We start from the raw sequence: 24,271 nt of genomic DNA, 5'->3' as shown, positions 1-24,271 counted from the left end.
GGCTAATTTTCCCAGAGACCATTGTTTACCACTTTTCACAAGGAGAGCTGGGGGAACTTAATGAATATTAGCCCAGTCCAGAACCAGTGATTATCTAACATTAGTTTATTTACCATTACACGCACTACCCGTTAAGTTTTTTTAATGTACATTTTTATTTCAAAATGGTGCTAAACAAAAAATGATCAAATGTAAACTTGAATACACGTCCCCCAGTTAGACCACCATGCATCTCTGGGAACCAATTAAGACCAACTTAATTTTCTGTGGTAGTACATTAACTGGGTAAAATCGGGGTTTTAAAAATCATAAATTGTGCATTAGATTCATCAGCAGGATGGTATTGATATGATAGGAATGATCAGTGCAATAGTTGTGCCCATGCCAACTTGAGTGTCAGAGCGTAGGTAGCTAGGTGTATTTAGCGCAGGTAAGGCACTAGTTTGGCATTGAACCACTCCCTGGTGAACTGGAGGTGATCTCCTTCTGTACCCAGGAAATCCAGCTTGCCAGCTGCATCCATCGCTGCCAGTCCCAGACGATCCTGAAAATAAATTCCAGGTATCAATATCACATTACAATGAGTCGAATACATGAAAAATTATGTGGACACCTGCTTGTCATACATCTCATTCCAAAGTTATGGGCATTAATATGGAGTTGGTCCAGGTAGTTTTCTCCTGGCATCCGCCAAACCCAGATTTGTTAATCGGACTGCCAGATGGTGAAGCATGATTCATCACTCCAGAGAACGCGTTCACACTGCTCCAGAGTTCAATGGCGGCGCGCTTTACACCACTCCAGCCGACGCTTGGCATTGCGCATGGTGATCTTAGGCTTGTGTGAGGCTGCTCAGCCATGGAAACCCATTTCATGAAGCTCTCGACAAACAGTTATTGTGATGTTGCTTCCAGGGGCAGTTTGGAATTCTGTAGCGAGTGATGCAACCGAGGACAGACGATTGTTACATGGTACGTGCTTCAGCACTTGGCGGTCCAGTTCTGTGAGCTTGTGTGGCCTACCACTTCGCGGCTGAGCTGTTGTTGTTCCTAGACGTTTCCACTTCACAATAACAGCACTTACAGTTGACCGGGGCAGCTCTAGCAGGGCAGACATTTGACACCCTGACTTGGTAGAAAGGTGACATCCTATGACAGTGCCACGTTGAAAGTAACTGAACTCTTTAGGAAGGCCATTCTACTGCCAGTGTTTGTCTATGGAGATTGCATGGCGGTGTGCTTGATTTTTTGTTGTCAGCAACGGTTGTGACTGAAATAGCCAAAACCATTAATTTGAAGGGCTGTCCACATACTTTTGTATATACTGTATAGTGTACATGTCTGTGTTTGAAGATGACGAAATATGATGGTGGTTTTACCTCTTTATAGAGAACACTCTCCTGAAGCGTCTCGGTCTCTTTTGCCTGACCCGTTTTCAGAAAACCAAACCACTATAACAAATAGATTGCATACAAAATACATATTGACCATTAGCATCAGTAATTACAGTGTAGGAGGAGGACAGTACAGCAAGAGAGGTTGTCACAATGTGTCCAGTATTTACCTCAGTGTCAGCTGGATCCACAACACTGTCCTGCAAGAACTTGACCATCACAAACTTGTCCAGCAGCTGGAGGTTCTTCTTGTAAGTCTCGTTCACCACCTATGGGGTGAAAGGCAGCAGATGTATGGAATGGAATTGGAATACAGCGATGGAGAGTTCTCAGGAGAATATTGAATATAAACAGCACTGTATGGAGCAATCAAATAACAAGGTCTGATTCTGAAAAGATATACTAACACCATACTAGAGCCATACTAACCCGCTCCTGGTTGATATCAGCCAGGAAGAGGCTGTGTTTTTTGTATAGGTCGTCATTCAGTGGGTCGTGCCAGTACTGTGCCTGCACCAAGCTGATAAAGACAAGGATTCCAAATGACTCACTGGATAACAACTACACAATACACAAAGCCCTTTCTCTTTGTACCTCATCTCAAAACGTACAGTAGCTATGTCATAACATACTGTTGATCTGGATATTGCTGTTTTGTCTCAAACATAAGACTTGCACTCTGAAAGAGTTGAAATATAGTCTACACTCACTGTTTTTGAGTTGTAAAAAAATTCTACACTCACTGTTTTTGCACAATATCGGTGTAGGCTCCTGAGTTGAGTTTCTTGCGAATCCAGTCACAGATATGGGAGCTTTCTCCAGGGCATTTAGGGAGACCATACACCCCTGTGAATGTGGAGAATGGGATCATTTCAAAACTGTCAGGAAGTGGATGAAAGACAATGAAAAGAGACAAGGCAAGAGATTATGTTACTGTTGCCATGGTGCCGTTACCTTGTTGTTGTCCCCCAACAGAGATCAGGGTCTTCATTGGAGGAGATGGACAGCGCTGCGCCACTGCCCTCCTGGGGGGGGGAGAACTGAGAATTACAGCTTCTTGTCTCATGTATAAAGTACTTTTACTTTGGGCAACTCTGCAGGCTTTTGTTCCACCTCAGCTCTAAGACACCTGGTTGAATAAGTGTGCAAGTGTTGGGCTGGAATTGGCACATACAGCAGCTCTAATTCATGTAAAAATTTAAAAAATAAACATTCAAAAAGCATTCTGAGAGGCTTTGTGAGTACGGACCCAGAGACACTACTTACAGGAACTGCCCTCCCTGGGAGAAGCCCATGGCATTGTAGCCATCCTTCAGTTTGGGATCCTGGGCCAGCTGGCTGCACACCATGGACACCTGCTCATTGACATCCATGAAGAAACCATTCTCTGTGTCCTGAGGGTTAGATATGAGGATGTTCATGTTGGGACAGTAAGAGTGTTGACAAACAGAAACACCACATCTCAAAAAATAGGTCACGGGTGAGTGATTTTAGCCTGCAAGGGCTGGCATGGATGCAGGCTTTTGCTCCAGCCACACAGTAGGGAAAGGGGATACCTAGTCAGTTGCACAATTGAATGCATTCAACTGAAATGTGTCTTCTGGGGGGGGTGCATTAATGGCAGAACGGCAGATTTTTCCACCTTGATGGCTCTGGGTTTCAAACCAGAAACCTTTCAATTACTGGCACAACACTCTTAACCACTAAGCTACTTGCAGTAATACACCCAATTCTACTTATGAAATTCAATCAAAGCTTTCATTAGTAGAATCAGGCTTGGCTGGAGCAAAGGCAAAGCATTCACACCGGTCACCTGTCCACCACAGATTGGAAAGTACCTGAATGACAGTCTTGCCAATCATTAGTGACAGGACGTCAATTCCAGGGATGGTTTCCTCGACCATCTTCTTTATGGAGCCCATGCTGAGAGGGTTGCAACAGCTGTCTCCTATGTACACACCAAAACAAGAACCCAGATTCTCTATATGAAGAGCTTCATTCCAAAATGCTATTTTCAGAAATGTTGATAAGTTTGGTTTTGTTGTTTCAAGAAATTATGAAAGAGATTGGTGTGTTTTTTCACTATCTAATCATCGCACGGTGTTGTTCAATGACAGACAAATGGTGTTTTTTGCTAAATATTACATATCCACCTCACTCTCAGAAAAATAAGTAGTACTAGGATTTACACAGTAAAATGTAACAAATAACTCAAAACAAATTGATAAAGAACTGATACATTTGTGACATGTTTAAAAAATAAATGTAGGTGTTATTCAATACAGTAATATGAGCCTGTATGTAAAACATTTACATTTGACATTTGAGTCATTTAACAGATGTTCTTATCCAGAGCCACTTACAGTAAGTGCATTCATCTTAAGATAGCTAGGTGAGACAACCACATATCACAGTCAAATTACAGGATACGAACAGTTCATTCCAGCTAAACAACACATATAAAGCATTTTGCAAAAAAATTAAATAAAATAAATTATGAATCCAAAAATCTGACAACTCAAAAGCAATCCTTTCTGATGAAAAAACTGAATGTGAAAAATTGATTGATATAGAGTTTTGGGTGTAAAAAAACGATTCATATACACTAACTGCCATATCATGACTTATCTAAGGGACACATGCAAATATAGGAAGTGGCCATCAGTTCCTTGTTTTGCTACTCTGCCAATCTTAGAAACCCCACTGCTGTATGTGAAACATGATGTTGTTGCATTATGCATCTCAAGTGCTTACCCATTCCGTGCCACAGAACCAGAGGGAGGGTGGCATTGTCGGATCCATGTACTGGGTTTAGGGCAAGTAACAGTAGTGGACCAGCCCAGAGGAGCAAGCTAAGAAGTGTGGTCATCTTGAACCTTGAAATCAATGTAATGAAGAGGTCCAGGAAGTTAGTGAACGAACGATAAAACAGTGTGAGTGTGATGTTATTTGCTGAACATGTGTTCAAATATGTTATTTCAACAGCCTGGCCCTGCCACTTTGTTTTTTAAACTGAGTGATGGGGCTGGGGAAATGTATCTTCTCTCAGATGCATAGAGGTAGCAATGAATGCAAGGACTGACAGATTATGTCTTTAAAGCTGCGATTCTTGTTTGGTAGGGGTTTTCCATGTTGTCAAATCATGAAATATGGCTGTGTGAGCTTCACAAGAACAAAACAAAGCCAGAATGAACAACAACTACCCATTTTCCCAAAAGGTCTGACTGAGTCTATGACATCTTTGCATATCATGTGTAACTATGGGGCTGCAAGGTAGCCTAGTGGTTAGAGCGTTGGGCCAATAATCGAAAGGTTGCTAGATCGAATCCCCGACAAGGTAAACAAACATCTGTTGTTCTGCCCCTGAACAAGGCAGTTAACCCACTGTTCCTAGGCCGTCATTGTAAATAAGAATTTGCCAAGTTATATATATTTTAAACTAGCTACCTTACTTTCATAACAAACCAGCTAGCTAGGTTATTTTGCTACATTAGACACCAGCATAACTTGACAGTTGGCCTTATCTACATTTCTGGCTGGTCGTGTTTCACAGATAAAAACGAAAACTACACAATAAACTTCTACTTACTGTTCAGGAATGACCACCACTGAGCGCAATAACTTGTCACATTGCAACCAGGAAGGAACTTGGGAAATAACCATCGATTTCCAACTCATACGGAGCAGCTTGTTGCGCAATGTGTAAACTAGCTGCATGTATCTTGTGCTGTAGACTTAAGTGCAAATTCATATATACAGTCATTGGTGCAAATTCATAATCGCGTCACCGAAGAAAAATACGTTTTTGGTCATGTGACTACCGGTTTCTCCGAATCGTAAACACGCATATAGATTTTGCACATAGATTTTTGAGTCTATCCATGTGTAATGGGAATTTCATGGTGAATTAAAAAGTAGAGCAGTCGTTGATCACAAAATAATTTTGGTTTAGTTACAAATTGCAACATGGAGAAGCCTCCGGCACAGAAGCAGAGAAATTGTCTAACATGCCTCTTGGAGACAGGCCCTTTATATTCTAATCCGACAGTACCAAATGTTCTCTAAACATCATCCCGAGAGGCTTGTACGAGGTCAAAACAAAAGACAGTGACTTTGCCAGCTGCTACAGAATCATACAGTGTGCATAATGTCATCAATACAATAAGAATCAATGTGTCCTCAGTCCTTGTACCTTCAGGAGCTCTGGTGTCAATCACTATCAAACGATATGAGAAGAATCCATAACATTCAGTCACAAATCTAGTGACCATCAATTTATGAACAAATGTGTCACAAATAGAACATTGGTAATCATCATGAATAATTGCCTCTTTGAGGACATTCTAGTTTTCGGAATATTACAGAAAATGAAAAACATAAATATGCTAAGCATTGTGTTAATCACTCCAACCTGAATAAAAACTTTAATCACCTTAAATCTCACCTACACCATGTCAAGAGGTATTACATTACCTCATTCTATTCCACCCCCCTCATCAGCTGACCTGCTTAACATACATTATCTGTTCCTCCAATGGTAACCTGGGAAGGTTTTGTTTGTCTGCACATACACTAGGTTCACATCTGCTTTTGGTCAGTCTGCACAAGTCACAGTTAGAGTGGAGGAGAGGCCAAATCTACTACTTTATTTCATTTAGTGGAAAGACCTATCATCTGAGATCAGATGTACTGCGTACTACTTGTCCAGCACTAAAAGAAGTAGCTATGAAAAATCATTGAAATCATGCGTCTGTGACTGACTTTACTTAGGCCATTACTCACAGTCTGGTATTTGTTTCCCGTCTTGTTTTTTCTGCAGGGTCAACATGGGTTAATCCACACCACCAGCTACCGTTAAACTATTTGGAGCATCATCATCCCCATCATCATCATCATCATCTGAAGAAGAAGAAGAAGAAGAAGAAGAAGAAGAATGTATATATGATGCTCTCCAGTCCGACGATCTAGGTCTAGAACCTCAATAACCGCAAGTGAATAACTACCTGGTCCATCCAATCCAATTTGTGGTAATTGTTCAAACCTTTTTATCTATCTAAACGTTCCTCGATATAAAGAGCAAAGCATAATGTTATATACATGTCTATGTCGGATCTCTTTGACTTGTCAGGTGTTTTGTCATTGTTGCACAATCTCCTACGGATTTCTTTAAAGTCAGTAAGTTGTTGTCGTCTGGCTATTGTAGCTAAGGAACTAAATACTTTTTGTCTTGGCATGCTCGGCCAATTACATTGAACACCGTGAGGACCATTGACCTGCCTAGTCATGGTCATTCTCATATCCAAATCAAATCAAATTTGATTGCTCACATACACATATTTAACAGATGTTATTGCGGGTGTAGCGAAATGCTTGTCCAGCCTGTATCTGTGGTCTTAACCCGTCTGTGTGTATGTGTGTGTGCGTACGTGCATGAGGCTGAATGTCTAGCAATTGCTCATGCTGACTCTTACCGTTTCTCTATCTAGCAGATTTTCTTAGGACACTATGGTTAGGTGACCTCAGATCACCCTCACTTCATTCCCCTCTCTGGCCGTCATCTGACTGGTGGTTGCAATGGCTTTGCAAAATGGATACTCCATCGACTCCTCCCCCCTGGACGAGAGTGGAGATACTACACCCCTACTTAAAAAAGAAGTGGTAGATGTTGATGATTCAGGTGTCTTAACTTGTTTTGGTTGCTCTTTTGCGTAGTCAGCATGAATGTGCTAGTCGTGCTTCGTTATGTAACTTCATTATGTAATGATAACCTTCTGATTGTTGAATGAGGTCATATCAAGTGTTTTGTCAGTATGGGGCATTGATGTCAGTGGGGGACTAAGTGAACATTTGACCTACGTGGAAGTTCGGATTCGCCCCTATGATTTTGCTTATTACATCATAACTAACAGTGTGCTAGTGAAATATGTCATTTAAGTGTCATGTACTCCTCGTTAGCTAGAGTAGATTTACTACTAGCACTGTCTAAGTAGTCATCTTTAAGTGTCATCTTCAGTCATCTTTACGTGTTTTCAGATAGACTGTGAGGTGTGATTGGGCACATGTTGTCGTCGTGTCTAACAGTACCTCCACAATGTTGCTCTGCACGCTGCAATCTGGCCATCATGATGTTCTTTGGATTCTCCGTCGTCTACGGTCTCCGTGTCAATCTAAGTGTTGCCATGGTCGCCATGGTCAATGGGACCAAAAGCCAACCATCTCTCAACAGCTCAGGTGGCCATGAGTGCCCAGTTTCCTCCCACGGCAATGGCAGCCAAACCCCAGACCAACCAGATGGGGTAAGTACCAGCTCTTCCCAAAGTATCAACTAGACCTATAGTAGTATACTCTACATGCATATTATATCATATATTATAAACTGGGTGGTTCGAGACCTGAATGTTGATTGGCTGACAGCCGTGGTATATCAGACCGTATACCAATGGTATGGCAAAACATTTATTGACTTATCTGGTTACGTTGGTAACCAGTTTATAATAGCAATAAGGCACCTCGGAGGTTTGTGATATATGGCCAATATACCACAGCTAAAGGCTGTGTCCAGGCACTCCTCGTTGTGTTGCGCATAAGAACAGCCCATAGCCGTAGTATATTGGCCATATACCACACCCCCCCTCAGGCCTTATTGCTTAATTATAGCACATATATTACAGTACATAAATAGGCTTCACACAAACATGATCCATGCATACTGGACATACTGCACATGCGAAGACACTCACAAACTCATACGTAACACTAATGCTCATTTACGTCTATCTCTCTCTCTCAGATACCTCTGTATTTGTGGGATTCTCTGACTCAGGGCCTGCTGCTGGGGGCGTTCTTCTTTGGCTACCTGGTGACGCAGATCCCCGGGGGTTACCTGGCCGGACACTTTGGGGGGAGTATCTTCCTGGGGGGAGGGGTGCTGGGCACCGCAGCCCTCAGCCTCCTCACCCCCCTGGCAGCGCAGCTAGGACCCTACTGGCTGTTTGGCTTACGGGCACTGGAGGGCTTTGGGGAGGTAAGAGGCTTCATGTGTTCAGAGTAGGGGTCAATCTCATTCTGTCATCAGAAATGAACTGGATTAGTATTTGATTGTATAAACAACCGTATTTATCGTATACATATAGCCATATGGTCATTCTTTTCCGTAAAACACCAAGGTATATTGTTAATTTCAGTGCCATAAGAATGGTTCATTTAAATCAGTGTGTTTCGCTCTGTGTTTGTATGTCCTCAGGGGGTGACGTTCCCGGCCATGATGGCCATGTGGGCTCGCTGGGCTCCCCCTCTAGAGAGGTCTCGGCTTATGACCCTTTCGGGGTCAGGGGCCAACTTTGGGGCCTTTGTAGCCCTGCCCCTCACTGGCTTCATCTGTCACAGTCTGGGCTGGCCAGCTGTCTTCTACATGTTTGGTGAGAGTTGGATAGCAATTACACCCCTCAAACCTATACATTCATTACACCCCTCAAACATAATACATTCATTACACCCCTCAAACCTATACATTCATTACACACCTCAAACATAATACATTCATTACACCCCTCAAACATAATACATTCATTACACCCCTCAAACATAATGCATTCATTACACCCCTCAAACATAATACATTCATTACACCCCTCAAACATAATGCATTCATTACACCCCTCAAACCTATACATTCATTACACCCCTCAAACCTATACATTCATTACACCCCTCAAACATAATACATTCATTACACCCCTCAAACATAATGCATTCATTACACCCCTCAAACATAATGCATTCATTACACCCCTCAAACATAATACATTCATTACACCCCTCAAACATAATGCATTCATTACACCCCTCAAACATAATACATTCATTACACCCCTCAAACATAATGCATTCATTACACCCCTCAAACATAATACATTCATTACACCCCTCAAACCTATACATTCATTACACCCCTCAAACCTATACATTCATTACACACCTCAAACCTATACATTCATTACACCCTCAAACCTATACATTCATTACACCCCTCAAACCTATACATTCATTACACCCCTCAAACATAATGCATTCATTACACCCCTCAAACATAATACATTCATTACACACCTCAAACATAATACATTCATTACACCCCTCAAACATAATGCATTCATTACACCCCTCAAACATAATACATTCATTACACCCCTCAAACATAATACATTCATTACACCCAAACATAATATTCATTACAAACTCAAACATAATACATTCATTACACCCCTCAAACATAATACATTCATTACACCCCTCAAACATAATGCATTCATTACACCCTCAAACATAATGCATTCATTACACCCTCAAACATAATACATTCATTACACCCCTCAAACATAATACATTCATTACACCCCTCAAACATAATGCATTCATTACACCCTCAAACATAATACATTCATTACACCCCTCAAACCTAATCAAACATTCATTACACCCCTCAAACCTAATACATTCATTACACACCCTCAAACATAATACATTCATTACACACCTCAAACATATACATTCATTACACCCCTCAAACATAATACATTCATTACACCCCTCAAACATAATACATTCATTACACCCCTCAAACATAATACATTCATTACACCCTCAAACATAATGCATTCATTACATCCCTCAAACATAATACATTCATTATACCCCTCAAACATAATACATTCATTACACCCTCAAACATAATACATTCATTACACCCCTCAAACATAATGCATTCATTACACCTCAAACATAATACATTCATTACACCCCTCAAACATAATACATTCATTACATTACATTCATTACACCCCTCAAACATAATACATTCATTACACCCCTCAAACATAATGCATTCATTACACCCCTCAAACATAATACATTCATTATACCCCTCAAACATAATACATTCATTACACCCCTCAAACCTATACATTCATTACACCCCTCAAACATAATACATTCATTACACCCCTCAAACATAATGCATTCATTACACCCTCAAACATAATACATTCATTACACCCCTCAAACATAATCAAACATTCATTATTACCCCTCAAACATAATACATTCTTTACACCCCTCAAACATAATACATTCATTACACCACTCAAACATAATGCATTCATTACACACCTCAAACATAATGCATTCATTACACCCCTCAAACATAATACATTCTTTACACCCCTCAAACATAATACATTCATTACACACCTAAAACATAATGCATTCATTACATCCCTCAAACCTATACATTCATTACACCCCTCATACCTATACATTCATTACACCCCTCAAACCTATACATTCATTACACCCCTCAAACCTATACATTCATTACACCCTCAAACATAATACATTCATTACACCCTCAAACATAATACATTCATTACACAAACTCAAACATAATACATTCATTACACCCCTGCAAACATAATACATTCATTACATAATACATTCATTACACACCTCAAACATAATGCATTCATTACATTCCTCAAACCTATACATTCATTACACCCCTCATACCTATACATTCATTACACCCTCAAACATAATACATTCATTACACCCCTCAAACATAATACATTCATTACACCCTCAAACATAATACATTCATTACACCCTCAAACATAATACATTCATTACACCCATCAAACATAATACATTCATTACACCCCTCAAACATAATACATTCATTACACCCTCAAACATAATACACCCCTCAAACCTATACATTCATTACACACCTCAAACATAATGCATTCATTACACCCTCAAACATAATGCATTCATTACACCCTCAAACCTATACATTCATTACATTCCTCAAACCCTCAAACCTATACATTCATTACACCCTCAAACATTACATACATTCATTACACACCTCAAACCTATACATTCATTACACATCAAACCTATACATTCATTACACCCTCAAACATAATACATTCATTACACCCTCAAACATAATGCATTCATTACACACCCCTCAAACATAATACATTCATTACACCCTCAAACATAATACATTCATTACACCCTCAAACATAATACATTCATTACACCCCTCAAACATAATGCATTCATTACACACCTCAAACATAATACATTCATTACACCCCTCAAACATAATACATTCATTACACCCCTCAAACATAATACATTCATTACACCCCTCAAACATAATACATTCATTACACCCCTCAAACATAATGCATTCATTACACCCCTCAAACATAATACATTCATTATACCCCTCAAACATAATACATTCATTACACCCCTCAAACCTATACATTCATTACACCCCTCAAACATAATGCATTCATTACACCCCTCAAACATAATACATTCATTACACCCCTCAAACATAATGCATTCATTACACCCCTCAAACATAATACATTCTTTACACCCCTCAAACATAATACATTCATTACACCCCTCAAACATAATGCATTCATTACACACCTCAAACATAATGCATTCATTACACCCCTCAAACATAATACATTCATTACACACCTAAAACATAATGCATTCATTACATCCCTCAAACCTATACATTCATTACACCCCTCATACCTATACATTCATTACACCCCTCAAACCTATACATTCATTACACCCCTCAAACCTATACATTCATTACACCCCTCAAACATAATACATTCATTACACCCCTCAAACATAATACATTCATTACACCCCTCAAACATAATACATTCATTACACCCCTCAAACATAATACATTCATTACACAAACCTCAAACATACATTCATTACACCCCTCAAACATAATACATTCAAATTACACCCCTCAAACATATACATTACATTTTACACCCTCAAACATAATACATTCATTACACCCCTCAAACATAATACATTCATTACACACCTCAAACATAATGCATTCATTACATTCCCAAACCTCAAACATAATACATTCATTACACCTCAAACATAATACATTCATTACACCCCTCAAACATAATATACATTCATTACACCCTCAAACATAATACATTCATTACACACCCTCAAACCTAATACATTCATTACACCCCTCAAACATAATACATTCATTACACCCTCAAACATAATACATTCATTACACCCCTCAAACATAATGCATTCATTACACCCCTCAAACATAATACATTCATTACACCCCTCAAACCTATACATTCATTACACCCCTCAAACCTATACATTCATTACACCCTCAAACCTATACATTCATTACACCCCTCAAACATAATACATTCATTACACCCCTCAAACATAATGCATTCATTACACCCCTCAAACATAATACATTCATTACACCCCTCAAACATAATACATTCATTACACCCCTCAAACATAATACATTCATTACACCCCTCAAACATAATACATTCATTACACCCCTCAAACATAATGCATTCATTACACACCTCAAACATAATACATTCATTACACCCCTCAAACATAATACATTCATTACACCCCTCAAACATAATGCATTCATTACACCCCTCAAACATAATACATTCATTACACCCCTCAAACATAATGCATTCATTACACCCTCAAACATAATGCATTCATTACACCCTCAAACCATTCCTCAAACATAATACATTCATTACACCCCCAAACATAATCAAACCTCAAACATAATGCATTCATTACACCCCTCAAACATAATGCATTCATTACACCCTCAAACATAATACATTCATTACACCCCTCAAACATAATGCATTCATTACATCCCCCCCTCAAACATAATGCATTCATTACACCCCTCAAACATAATACATTCATTACACCCTCAAACATAATGCATTCATTACACCCTCAAACATAATGCATTCATTACACCCTCAAACATAATGCATTCATTACACCCTCAAACATAATGCATTCATTACACCCCTCAAAAACATTCATTACACCCCTCAAACATATACATTCATTACACCCTCAAACATAATACATTCATTACACCCCTCAAACCTATACATTCATTACACCCCTCAAACATAATACATTCATTACACCCCTCAAACATAATACATTCATTACACCCCTCAAACATAATACATTCATTACACCCCTCAAACATAATACATTCATTACACCCCTCAAACCTATACATTCATTACACCCCTCAAACATAATACATTCATTACACCCCTCAAACCTATACATTCATTACACCCCTCAAACCTATACATTCATTACACCCCTCAAACCTATACATTCATTACACCCCTCAAACATAATACATTCATTACACCCCTCAAACATAATGCATTCATTACACCCCTCAAACATAATGCATTCATTACACCCCTCAAACATAATGCATTCATTACACCCCTCAAACATAATACATTCATTACACCCTCAAACATAATACATTCATTACACCCCTCAAACATAATGCATTCATTACACCCCTCAAACATAATGCATTCATTACACCCCTCAAACATAATACATTCATTACACCCCTCAAACATAATGCATTCATTACACCCCTCAAACATAATGCATTCATTACACCCCTCAAACATAATGCATTCATTACACACCTCAAACATAATGCATTCATTACACCCCTCAAACATAATGCATTCATTACACCCCTCAAACATAATGCATTCATTACACCCCTCAAACATAATACATTCATTACACCCCTCAAACATAATACATTCATTACACCCCTCAAACCTATACATTCATTACATCCCTCAAACATAATGCATTCATTACACCCCTCAAACCTATACATTCATTACACCCCTCAAACCTATACATTCATTACACCTCTCAAACATAATGCATTCATTACACCCCTCAAACATAATGCATTCATTACACCCCTCAAACATAATGCATTCATTACACCCCTCAAACATTCATTACATCCCTCAAACATAATACATTCATTACACACCTCAAACATAATACATTCATTACACCCCTCAAACATAATAGATTCATTACACCCCTCAAACATAATGCATTCATTACACCCCTCAAACATAATAGATTCATTACACCCCTCAAACATAATGCATTCATTACACCCCTCAAACATAATGCATTCATTACACACCTCAAACCTATACATTCATTACACCCCTCAAACCTATACATTCATTACACACCTCAAACCTATACATTCATTACACCCCTCAAACCTATACATTCATTACACACCTCAAACCTATACATTCATTACACCCCTCAAACCTATACATTCATTACACACCTCAAACATAATACATTCATTACACCCCTCAAACATAATGCATTCATTACACCCCTCAAACATAATGCATTCATTACACCCCTCAAACATAATACATTCATTACACACCTCAAACATAATACATTCTTTACACCCCTCAAACATAATACATTCATTACACCCCTCAAACATAATGCATTCATTACACCCCTCAAACATAATGCATTCATTACACCCCTCAAACATAATACATTCATTACACACCTCAAACATAATACATTCTTTACACCCCTCAAACATAATACATTCATTACACCCCTCAAACATAATGCATTCATTACACCCCTCAAACATAATGCATTCATTACACCCCTCAAACATAATGCATTCATTACACCCCTCAAACATAATGCATTCATTACATCCCTCAAACATAATACATTCATTACACACCTCAAACATAATACATTCATTACACCCCTCAAACATAATAGATTCATTACACCCCTCAAACATAATGCATTCATTACACCCCTCAAACATAATACATTCATTACACCCCTCAAACATAATGCATTCATTACACCCCTCAAACATAATGCATTCATTACACACCTCAAACCTATACATTCATTACACCCCTCAAACCTATACATTCATTACACCCCTCAAACCTATACATTCATTACACCCCTCAAACATAATACATTCATTACACCCCTCAAACATAATACATTCATTATACCCCTCAAACCTATACATTCATTACACCCTCAAACCTATACATTCATTACACCCCTCAAACATAATGCATTCATTACACCCCTCAAACATAATGCATTCATTACACCCCTCAAACATAATACATTCATTACACCCCTCAAACATAATGCATTCATTACACCCCTCAAACATAATACATTCATTACACACCTCAAACATAATGCATTCATTACATTCCTCAAACCTATACATTCATTACACCCCTCATACCTATACATTCATTACACCCCTCAAACCTATACATTCATTACACCCCTCAAACCTATACATTCATTTACACCCCTCAAACATAATACATTCATTACACCCCTCAAACATAATACATTCATTACACCCCTCAAACATAATACATTCATTACACCCCTCAAACATAATACATTCATTACACCCCTCAAACATAATACATTCATTACACCCCTCAAACATAATGCATTCATTACACACCTCAAACATAATACATTCATTACACCCCTCAAACATAATACATTCATTACACCCCTCAAACATAATGCATTCATTACACACCTCAAACATAATGCATTCATTACACACCTCAAACATAATGCATTCATTACACACCTCAAACAAACATTCATTACACACCTCAAACATAATGCATTCATTACACACCTCAAACATAATGCATTCATTACACCCCTCAAACATATACATTCCCCCTACACACACCATATCTGCATGTCTCTGCATACCCACATTTTCAGCTCTTATTTTGTTCTCCTGTGAAGTTTTCACACACATAATACCTTCCAATTTTTTTTTATCATTCACAATTCTTCTCTGCACATTCTCTTGTTCAGCACAAACACTGTACCTGCACAACCTTTTGCTTTGTGAAGATGTCAACAGAATCAGGCTTTTCTCTCACTCCGTCCCTCTGTCTCTCTCTCTCTCTGTCCCTCTTTCTCTCATCACCAGGGGGTGCTGGTTGCATTTGGGCAGTGTTCTGGTTCATTCTGGTGTCGGACCAGCCTGGCACTCATCCACGAATCAGCACAAGAGAAAAAGATTACATCATCAACTCCATAGGAAAAGGGGTAACAACAGTCTATCTGAGGTGTCCTTTACGGCCCTTTGTCATACATTTTGTCAACCGGTTCACAGTCAATCCACTTCCTCTCAACTCATTTCAATTTAATTCAAGGGCCTTTATTGGCATGGGAAACATATGTTAACATTGCCAAAGCAAGTGAGGTAGATAATATACAAAAGTGAAATAAACTATAAAAATGAACAGTAAACATTACATTCACAGAAGTTCCAAAAGAATAAAGACATTACAAATGTCGTATTATGTACTGTATATTTACAGTGTTGTAACGATGTGCAAATGGTTAAAGTACAAAAGGGAAAATAAATAAACAGAAATATGGGTTGTATTTACATTGGTGTTTGTTCTTCGCTAATTGCCCTTTTCTTGTGGCAACAAGTCACAAATATTGCTGCTGTGATGGCACACTGTGATATTTCACCCAGTAGATATGGGAGTTTATCAAAATCGGGTTTGTTTTCTGATTCTTTGTGGATCTGTGTAATCTGAGGGAAATATGTGTCTCTAATATGGTCATACATTTGGCAAGTGGTTAGGAAGTGCAGCTCAGTTTCCATCTCATTTTGTGGGCAGTGTGCACATAGCGTGTCTTCTCTTGAGAGCCAGGTCTGCCTACGGCGGCCTTTCTCAATAGCAAGTCTATGCTAACTGAGTCTGTACATAGTCAAAGTTTACCTTAAATTTGGGTCAGTCGGGCCTCCCGGGTGGCGCAGTGGTTAAGGGCGCTGTACTGCAGTGCCAGCTGTGCCACCAGAGACTCTGGGTTCGCGCCCAGGCACAATTGGCCTAGCGCCGTCCGGGTTAGGGAGGGCTTGGCCGGTAGGGATATCATCGCGCACCAGCGACTCCTGTGGGTTCGCGCCCAGGCACAATTGGCCTAGCGCCGTCCGGGTTAGGGAGGGCTTGGCCGGTAGGGATATCATCGCGCACCAGCGACTCCTGTGGCAGGCCGGGCGCAGTGCGCACCTACAAGGTTGCCAGGTGCAGGGTGTTTCCTCCGACACATTGGTGCGGCTGGCTTCCGGGTTGGATGCACGCTGTGTTAAGAAGCAGTGCGGCTTGGTTGGGTTGTCTATCGAAGGACGCATGACTTTCAACCTTCGTCTCTCCCGAGCCTGTACGGGAGTTGTAGCGATGAGACAAGATAGTAGCTACTAACAATTGGATACCACGAAATTGGGGAGAAAAAAGGTGTAAAATTCAACAAACAAAAAAGTTTGGGTCAGTCACAGGTATTCTGCCACTATGTATCATCAAATCAAATGTATTTTTCAGCTGATATCTCAAAGTGCTGTACAGAAACCCAGCCTAAAACCCCAGGTGTAGAAGCACGGTGGCTAGGAAAAACTCCCTAGGAAGAAACCTAGAGGGGTGGCCAGTCCAGAACATGGCCAAGATGTTCAAATTTTCATGGTCAAATAATAATTATCACAGTATCCTTGGGTGCAGCAAGTCAGCACCTCAGGAGTAAATGTCAGTTGGCTTTTCATAGCCGATCATTAAGAGTATCTCTACCGCTCCTGCTGTCTCTAGAGAGGTAGCACGTCCGGTGAACAGGTCAGGGTTCCATAGCTGCAGGCAGAACAGTTGAAACTGGAGCAGCAGCACAGCCAGATGGACTGGGGACAGCAAAGAGTCATCATGCCAGGAAGTCCTGAGGCATGGTCCAAGGGCTCAGGTCCTCCAAGAGAAAGAGAGAAAGAGAGAATTCTCTGTTTTGGGCCAAATAAAATTCTAGTTTGCTCTGTTTTTTTGTTAATTCTTTCAAATGTGTCAAGTAATTAGCTTTTTGTTTTCTCATGATTTGGTTGAGTCTAATTGTGTTGATGTCCTGGGGCTCTGTGGGGTCTGTTTGTGTTTGTGAACAGAGCCTCAGGACCAGCTTGCTTAGGGGACTCTTCTCCAGGTTCATCTCTCTGTAGGTGATGGCTTTGTTATGGAAGTTTTGGGAATCGCTTCCTTTTAGGTAGTTGTATAATTTAACGGCTCTTTTCTGGATTTTGATCATTAGCATGTATCGGCCTAATTCCGCTCTGCATGCATTATTTGATGTTTTACGTTGTACACTGAGGATATTTTTGCAGAATTCTGCATGCAGAGTCTCAATTTGGTGTTTGTCCCATTTTGTGAATTCTTGGTTGGTGAGCGGACCCCAGACCTCACAACCATAAAGGGCATTGGGTTCTATAACTGATTCAAGTATTTTTAGCCAGCTCCTAATTGGTATAGAAATTTGATGTTCCTTTTTATGGCATAGAATGCACTTCTTGCCTTGTCTCTCAGATTGTTCACAGCTTTGTGGAAGTCACCTGTGGCGTTGATGTTTAGGACAAGAAATGTATAGTTTTTTGTGTGTTCTAGGGCAATGGTGTCTAGATGGAATTTGTATTTGTGGTCCTGGTGACTGGACCTTTTTTGGAACACCATTATTTTGTTCTTACTGATAATTACTGTCATGGCCCAGGTCTGACAGAATCTGTGCAGAATATCTAGGTGCTGCTGTAGGCCCTCCTTGGTTGGTGACAGAAGCACTAGATCATCAGCAAACAGTAGACAATTGACTTCAGATTCTAGTAGGGTGAGGCCGAGTGCTGCAGACTGTTCAAGTGCCCTCGCCAATTCGTTGATATATATGTTGAAGAGGGTGGGGCTTAAGCTGCATTCCTGTCTCACCCCATGGCCCTGTGGGAAGAAATGTGTGTGATTTTTGCCTATTTGAACCGCACACTTGTTGTTTGTATATATGGATTTTATAATCTCATATGTTTTTCCCCCAACACCACTTTCCATCAATTTGTATAGCAGACTCTCATGCCAAATTGAGTCGAAGGCTTTTTTGAAATCAACAAAGCATGAGAAGACTTTGCCTTTGTTTCGGTTTATTTGTTTGTCAATGATGGTGTGGAGGATGTATACATGGTCTGTCATACGATAATTTGGTAAAAAGCCAATTTGACATTTGCTCAGTACAATGTTTTCACTGAGGAAATGTACAAGTCTGCTGTTAATGATAAAGCAGAGGATTTTCCCAAGGTTGCTGTTGACGCATATCCCACAGTAGTTATTGGGGTCAAATTTGTCTCCACTTTTGTGGATTGGGGTGATAAGTCCTTGGTTCCAAATATTGGGGAAGATGCCAGAGCTAAGGATGATGTTAAAGAGTTTTAGTACAGCCAATTGGATTTTGTTGTCTGTATATTTGATCATTTCATTGAGGATACCATCAACACCACAGGCTTTTTGGGTTGGAGGGTTTTTATTTTATACTGTAGTTCATTCAAGGTAATTGGAGAATCCAGTGTGTTCTGGTCTTTAATAGTTGATTCTAAGATTTGTATTTGATCATATATATATTTTTACTGTTTGTTCTTTGTTATAGAGCCAAAAAGGATGGATTCTTCAATTACATTGAGCTGATTTCTGACGTGCTGTTCCTTCTTTTTCCGTAGTGTATTTCTGTATTGTTTTAATGATTCACCATAGTGAAGGCGTAGACTCAGGTTTTCTGGGTCTTTATGTTTTTGGTTGAACAGGTTTCTCAATTTCTTTCTTAGGTTTTTGCATTCTTCATCAAACCTTTTGTCATTGTTGTTCATTTTCTTCGGTTTTCTGCTTGAAATTTTTAGATTTGATAGGGAAGCTGAGAGGCTAAATATACTGTTAAGAGTTTCTACTGCCAGGTTTACACCTTCACTATTACAGTGGAACGTTTAATCCAGGAAGTTGTCTAAAAGGGATTGAATTTGTTGTTGCCTAATTGATTTTTGGTAGGTTTTCACGCTACATTCCTTCCATCTATAGCATTTCTTATTATTACTCAGTTCCTTTGGCTTTGATGCCTTATGATTGACTATTGCTCTGTTCAAGTAGACTGTAATTTTGCTGTGATCTGATAGGTGTGTCAGTGGGCTGACTGTGAACGCTCTGAGAGACTCTGGGTTGAGGTCAGTGATAAAGTAGTCTACAGTACTGCTGCCAAGAGATGAGCTATAGGTGTACCATAGGAGTCCCCTCGAAGCCTACCATTGACTATGTACATACCCAGCATGTGACAGAGCTGCAGGAGTTGTGACCCGTTTTTGTTGGTTATGTTGTCATAGTTGTGCCTAGGGGGGCCTATGGGGGAGGGAATGCTGTCACCTCCAGGCAGGTGTTTGTCCCCCTGTGTGCTGAGGGTGTCAGGTTCTTGTCCGGTTCTGGAATTTAGGTTGCCACAGACTAGTACATGTCCCTGGGACTGGAAATGATTGATTTCCCCCTCCAGGATGGAGAAGCTGTCTTCATTAAAGTATGGGGTTTCTAGTGTGTGTGGGGGGGGGGGGGGTATGCTGTAGGTAGCACACAGGAGGATATTTTTCTCTGTTAAGATCATTTCCTTTTGAATTTCTAGCCAAATGTAAAATGTTCCTGTTTTGACTAATTTAATGGAGTGAGTTAGGTCTGCTCTATCCCAAATTAGCATACCCCCTCTCTCGCTCTCTCTCTCTCTCTGGCTCCTAACCCAGGGTGGTGCCCATGGCTGGTCAGTGCCTTTGTTGCCCATGATGCTCTCTGTTCCCCTGTGGGCCATCATAGTGTCTCAGATGTGTGCCAACTGGGGTAACTGCATTCTGCTCACATCACTACCCACCTACATGGACACGGTGCTTCACTTTGACCTCCGACAGGTGAGACCCAAAGAAATCATATATTAAGTAATACATCATTGATATATATATGGACATATGATTTCTATGGATGACGCCTTAAGAGGAGAGCGAGAGTGTGAGATGCTCAATTCCAGAGTGCTGTAAAGGCCAGATAGGTATAAGAAATATGGTAAGAGCTCCACCTGGTGGTATTAGGCTCTGTAGGCAGGTGGTAGGACTAGAGAATGACTAAGATATCACGGTGTACAGGGATAGAACAGGAGTCTCGAGACTTGAATCGTGTTGGGTTGTAACCTAGGCCTATACCGTTCTGCTGTAGCATTGCTGTAATAAAACCTTGGTGAAAGTGATGCCATGTTATTGGGATATTTTATTCCTGCCATGCAGTTGCAATCCTTTCTGTTGTTGTTTTTGTTGTCGGTTAATATTGTCTATTTCTTTCTGACTGTCTATATAGAATGCCTTTCTCTCAGCTCTGCCCTATCTGGGTGGCTGGGCCTTCTCGGTGATATCAGGTGTAGTAGCAGACAGCCTCCTGGAGAAGGAGCTGTTGAGTGTCACAGCGGTCCGCAAGATCTTCACTATCACAGGCAAGGAGGGGACTTTTATTTTGAAAGGAACCGGTCTCGGTTACTTACGGACTTTACCAGATGTTTGATTGATTGACTGGTTAAACATGCAACAGTTCTTTCGGGATTCTTTGGATGCTATTTCATGCAACGGATATTTTAGTCTGTAGTAATATGTTTTGTAACAAAATATGAACTAATGGAGTATTACATTTGAGTTATTTAGAAGACGCTCTTATCCAGACCGACTTACAGTTAGAGTATCACGTAAACTGTGTACATGTTAATTGTGTGGATGGCCATACCCATGTGTTACTGTTAAATGCAGCGTTTGTACATTGACCGTGTATATTGACGTCACGGGAGGCTGCTGAGGGGAGAACGGCTCATAATAATGGCCAGAACCGAACAAATGGAACGGCATCAAACACCTGGAAACCATGTAGTATTTGAGCTCGTCCTACTAATTGCCATGAGCCCGTTCTCCCCATTTCAGGAGACATCAACCTCCTGTGATTGATGCATATTGTTGACCCCTCCTCCCCCAGGTCTGCTGCTGCCTGCAGCGTTCCTGGTTGCTGTGGGCTACTCCGGCTGCAGTGGTGTGTTGGCAGTGACCTTCCTCACCCTCTCTTCAACTGCAGGAGGCACCAGTGCAGCCGGGGTCTTCATCAACCAGATAGACATTGCTCCACGGTGGGTGTTTAATCGATTTGCGAGGTCGTCACTTCACTTGTTTCTCTTCACTTCTCTCCCTACTCACCAGTCTTTTCTGGCAAATTTTGGACCTTTACTGAACTTTCTCTCTCTTCCGCTCATTCTATCACACTCTACGTCACTGAGGACTGAAGAAGTCACTCACATTGAACTTTCTCTCTCTTCCTCTCATTCTATCACACTCTACGTCACTGAGGACTGAAGAAGTCACTCACATTGAACTTTCTCTTCCTCTCATTCTATCACACTCTACGTCACTGAGGACTGAAGAAGTCACTCACATTGAACTTTCTCTCTCTTCCGCTCATTCTATCACACTCTACGTCACTGAGGACTGAAGAAGTCACTCACATACTCACTGCTTTTTCACTGCTTTTGGATGTTTGGATGTTTTTGAACCTCTATTTTTCTCTCTCTCTTCCGCAGGTATGCGGGGGTGCTTTTAGGAATCACCAACACTTTCGGGACTATCCCAGGTGTGGTCGCTCCAATCATCACGGGTTACCTCACCAAAGATGTAAGCTTTCTGGTGACATTTCCTTCATAATCAAATGCATTCAACCTCTACTACTTTAAGAAATAATGAAATATTTGTAATATATCTACTTAAATACTGTAAAAAATTTTTTTAAAGTATTAGACCATGGCTGCGTTGACACAGGCAGCATAATTCTGATAGTTTAAAAAAATGATTGGTATTTGGACCAAACAGATCAGCTCTGGAAAAGAGCTGATGTGAAAAGAGCTGATGTGATTGGTCAAACGACCAATTAGTGGAAGAAACATCAGAATTGGGCTGCTTGACGCAGGAGTATGCAATTGAGATCTTCCCAATGGCTCATTTCTAAAAGTTACTGCACTCTTGAAGACTGTTATACATACGACTATGACCCATGTCCCCCCCCCCCTCCTGGAACAGCAATCCCTGGCGGGATGGAGGAGTGTGTTCTGTCTGTCGGCCGGGATCAGCGCCGTAGGAGCTTTCATCTTTACCTTGTTTGGGTCCGGGGAGGTCCAGAAATGGGCCCTGGTAGAGGTGGATCAGGAGCAGGCAGAAACAAAGAGAGACAGGTTCATCCCTACATGACAGATAAGACCTAAAGCAGGGTTCCCCAACTGATGGCCCACGGTGGTTTTATTTTGCCCCCCATGTTTTCTGAGCAAAAAATGTATAAAACAATATTATTCTTTATTTTTTAAATTTTCATTGTTGGACATAAAAACACCAGGAAATCAGCTCCGCGTCATTTTAATTTGGGAATTCTGTTCCCAAGTATTTCTGCACATAATAGAGAGGCAAGTGATCATATACAAATGTAAGCTTCGTTGGAAATGATTGTTTAAGTCTGTTTGGGCTCCTTGCGGTCAATTTGCAGTCGACAAATGATTTAAAATGATGTTCCGGCCCCTTGACTATCCGCTCAATAAAAGAAAATGTCCCTACGCTGAATCTAGTTGATGATCCCTGTAAGATATAAACTGACCTCAGGTTAACTCACCATCAGGTGGTTTTAAAAAGGATGGGCCAGTGCATTCTCTTAGTACACTGTGTTGGGAATGGGACCCTTAATCAAATGCGGTATTCATAAGAGGATAAGGGACTTTTTAAATGGCCTCTTTATTTTCCAAATGCCTTTCTTTAGTATTGTTTACAACCATCTGTTTCTGACCATGTTTTGTATTTACAGTTGAAGTCGGAAGTTTACATACACATTAGTCAAATACGTTTAAACTCAGTGTTTCACAATTCCTGACATTTAATCCTAGTAAAAATTCCCTGTCAGTTAGGATCACCAC

The 24,271-nt window shown here is 40.2% G+C and overlaps 2 protein-coding genes across 5 annotated transcripts; one reads left to right on the top strand and one right to left on the bottom strand.

Annotated features, from left to right (window-relative positions):
• Positions 1 to 87: 87 nt before the first annotated feature.
• LOC115131690 (palmitoyl-protein thioesterase 1-like) lies at positions 88 to 5,108 on the bottom strand. The gene is made up of 10 exons (XM_029663606.2): positions 4,983 to 5,108; positions 4,148 to 4,269; positions 3,232 to 3,341; positions 2,660 to 2,787; positions 2,348 to 2,418; positions 2,137 to 2,239; positions 1,823 to 1,913; positions 1,564 to 1,662; positions 1,379 to 1,450; positions 88 to 544 (listed from the first exon to the last, which is right to left on the bottom strand). The coding sequence occupies exons 1-10, from the start codon at positions 5,069 to 5,071 to the stop codon at positions 422 to 424; spliced, it is 1,008 nt and encodes a 335-aa protein (XP_029519466.2). The 5' UTR covers positions 5,072 to 5,108; the 3' UTR covers positions 88 to 421.
• LOC115131687 (sialin-like) lies at positions 4,240 to 23,917 on the top strand. 4 transcript variants are annotated; one of them, XM_029663599.2, is made up of 12 exons: positions 4,240 to 4,326; positions 6,213 to 6,420; positions 6,883 to 7,070; positions 7,475 to 7,689; positions 8,184 to 8,417; positions 8,637 to 8,811; positions 16,407 to 16,525; positions 21,045 to 21,206; positions 21,646 to 21,778; positions 22,306 to 22,453; positions 22,901 to 22,991; positions 23,394 to 23,917. In XM_029663599.2, exons 3-12 carry the CDS (start codon positions 6,968 to 6,970, stop codon positions 23,559 to 23,561), a joined length of 1,548 nt encoding a protein of 515 aa, XP_029519459.2. In that variant the 5' UTR covers positions 4,240 to 4,326; positions 6,213 to 6,420; positions 6,883 to 6,967; the 3' UTR covers positions 23,562 to 23,917. The 4 variants fall into 4 exon arrangements, with proteins under 4 accessions (XP_029519459.2, XP_029519458.2, XP_029519462.2 ...); XM_029663598.2 differs by having other exon boundaries at positions 6,880 to 7,070; XM_029663602.2 differs by lacking the exon at positions 21,045 to 21,206 and having other exon boundaries at positions 6,880 to 7,070.
• Positions 23,918 to 24,271: the final 354 nt, after the last annotated feature.

The sequence above is a fragment of the Oncorhynchus nerka genome, linkage group LG7, assembly GCF_034236695.1.
Source record: "Oncorhynchus nerka isolate Pitt River linkage group LG7, Oner_Uvic_2.0, whole genome shotgun sequence".
Lineage (NCBI taxonomy): Eukaryota > Metazoa > Chordata > Actinopteri > Salmoniformes > Salmonidae > Oncorhynchus > Oncorhynchus nerka.
Note: the sequence above shows the minus strand (reverse complement) of the source record. Positions and strands in the feature narration are given on the sequence as shown.

Excerpts from the sequence above, each read along its gene's own strand:
- LOC115131690 (XM_029663606.2), bottom strand. The coding sequence starts at position 5,071 with ATGAGTTGGAAATCGATGGTTATTTCCCAAGTTCCTTCCTGGTTGCAA. Across the intron at positions 3,342-4,147 it reads GGTTCTGTGGCACGGAATGG|GAGACAGCTGTTGCAACCCT; the intron begins GTAAGCACTTGA and ends GTGTGTACATAG. Across the intron at positions 2,240-2,347 it reads TGTTGGGGGACAACAACAAG|GGGTGTATGGTCTCCCTAAA; the intron begins GTAACGGCACCA and ends CCACATTCACAG.
- LOC115131687 (XM_029663599.2), top strand. The coding sequence starts at position 6,968 with ATGGCTTTGCAAAATGGATACTCCATCGACTCCTCCCCCCTGGACGAG. Across the intron at positions 7,690-8,183 it reads CCCCAGACCAACCAGATGGG|ATACCTCTGTATTTGTGGGA; the intron begins GTAAGTACCAGC and ends TCTCTCTCTCAG. Across the intron at positions 16,526-21,044 it reads TCAACTCCATAGGAAAAGGG|GGTGGTGCCCATGGCTGGTC; the intron begins GTAACAACAGTC and ends CTCCTAACCCAG.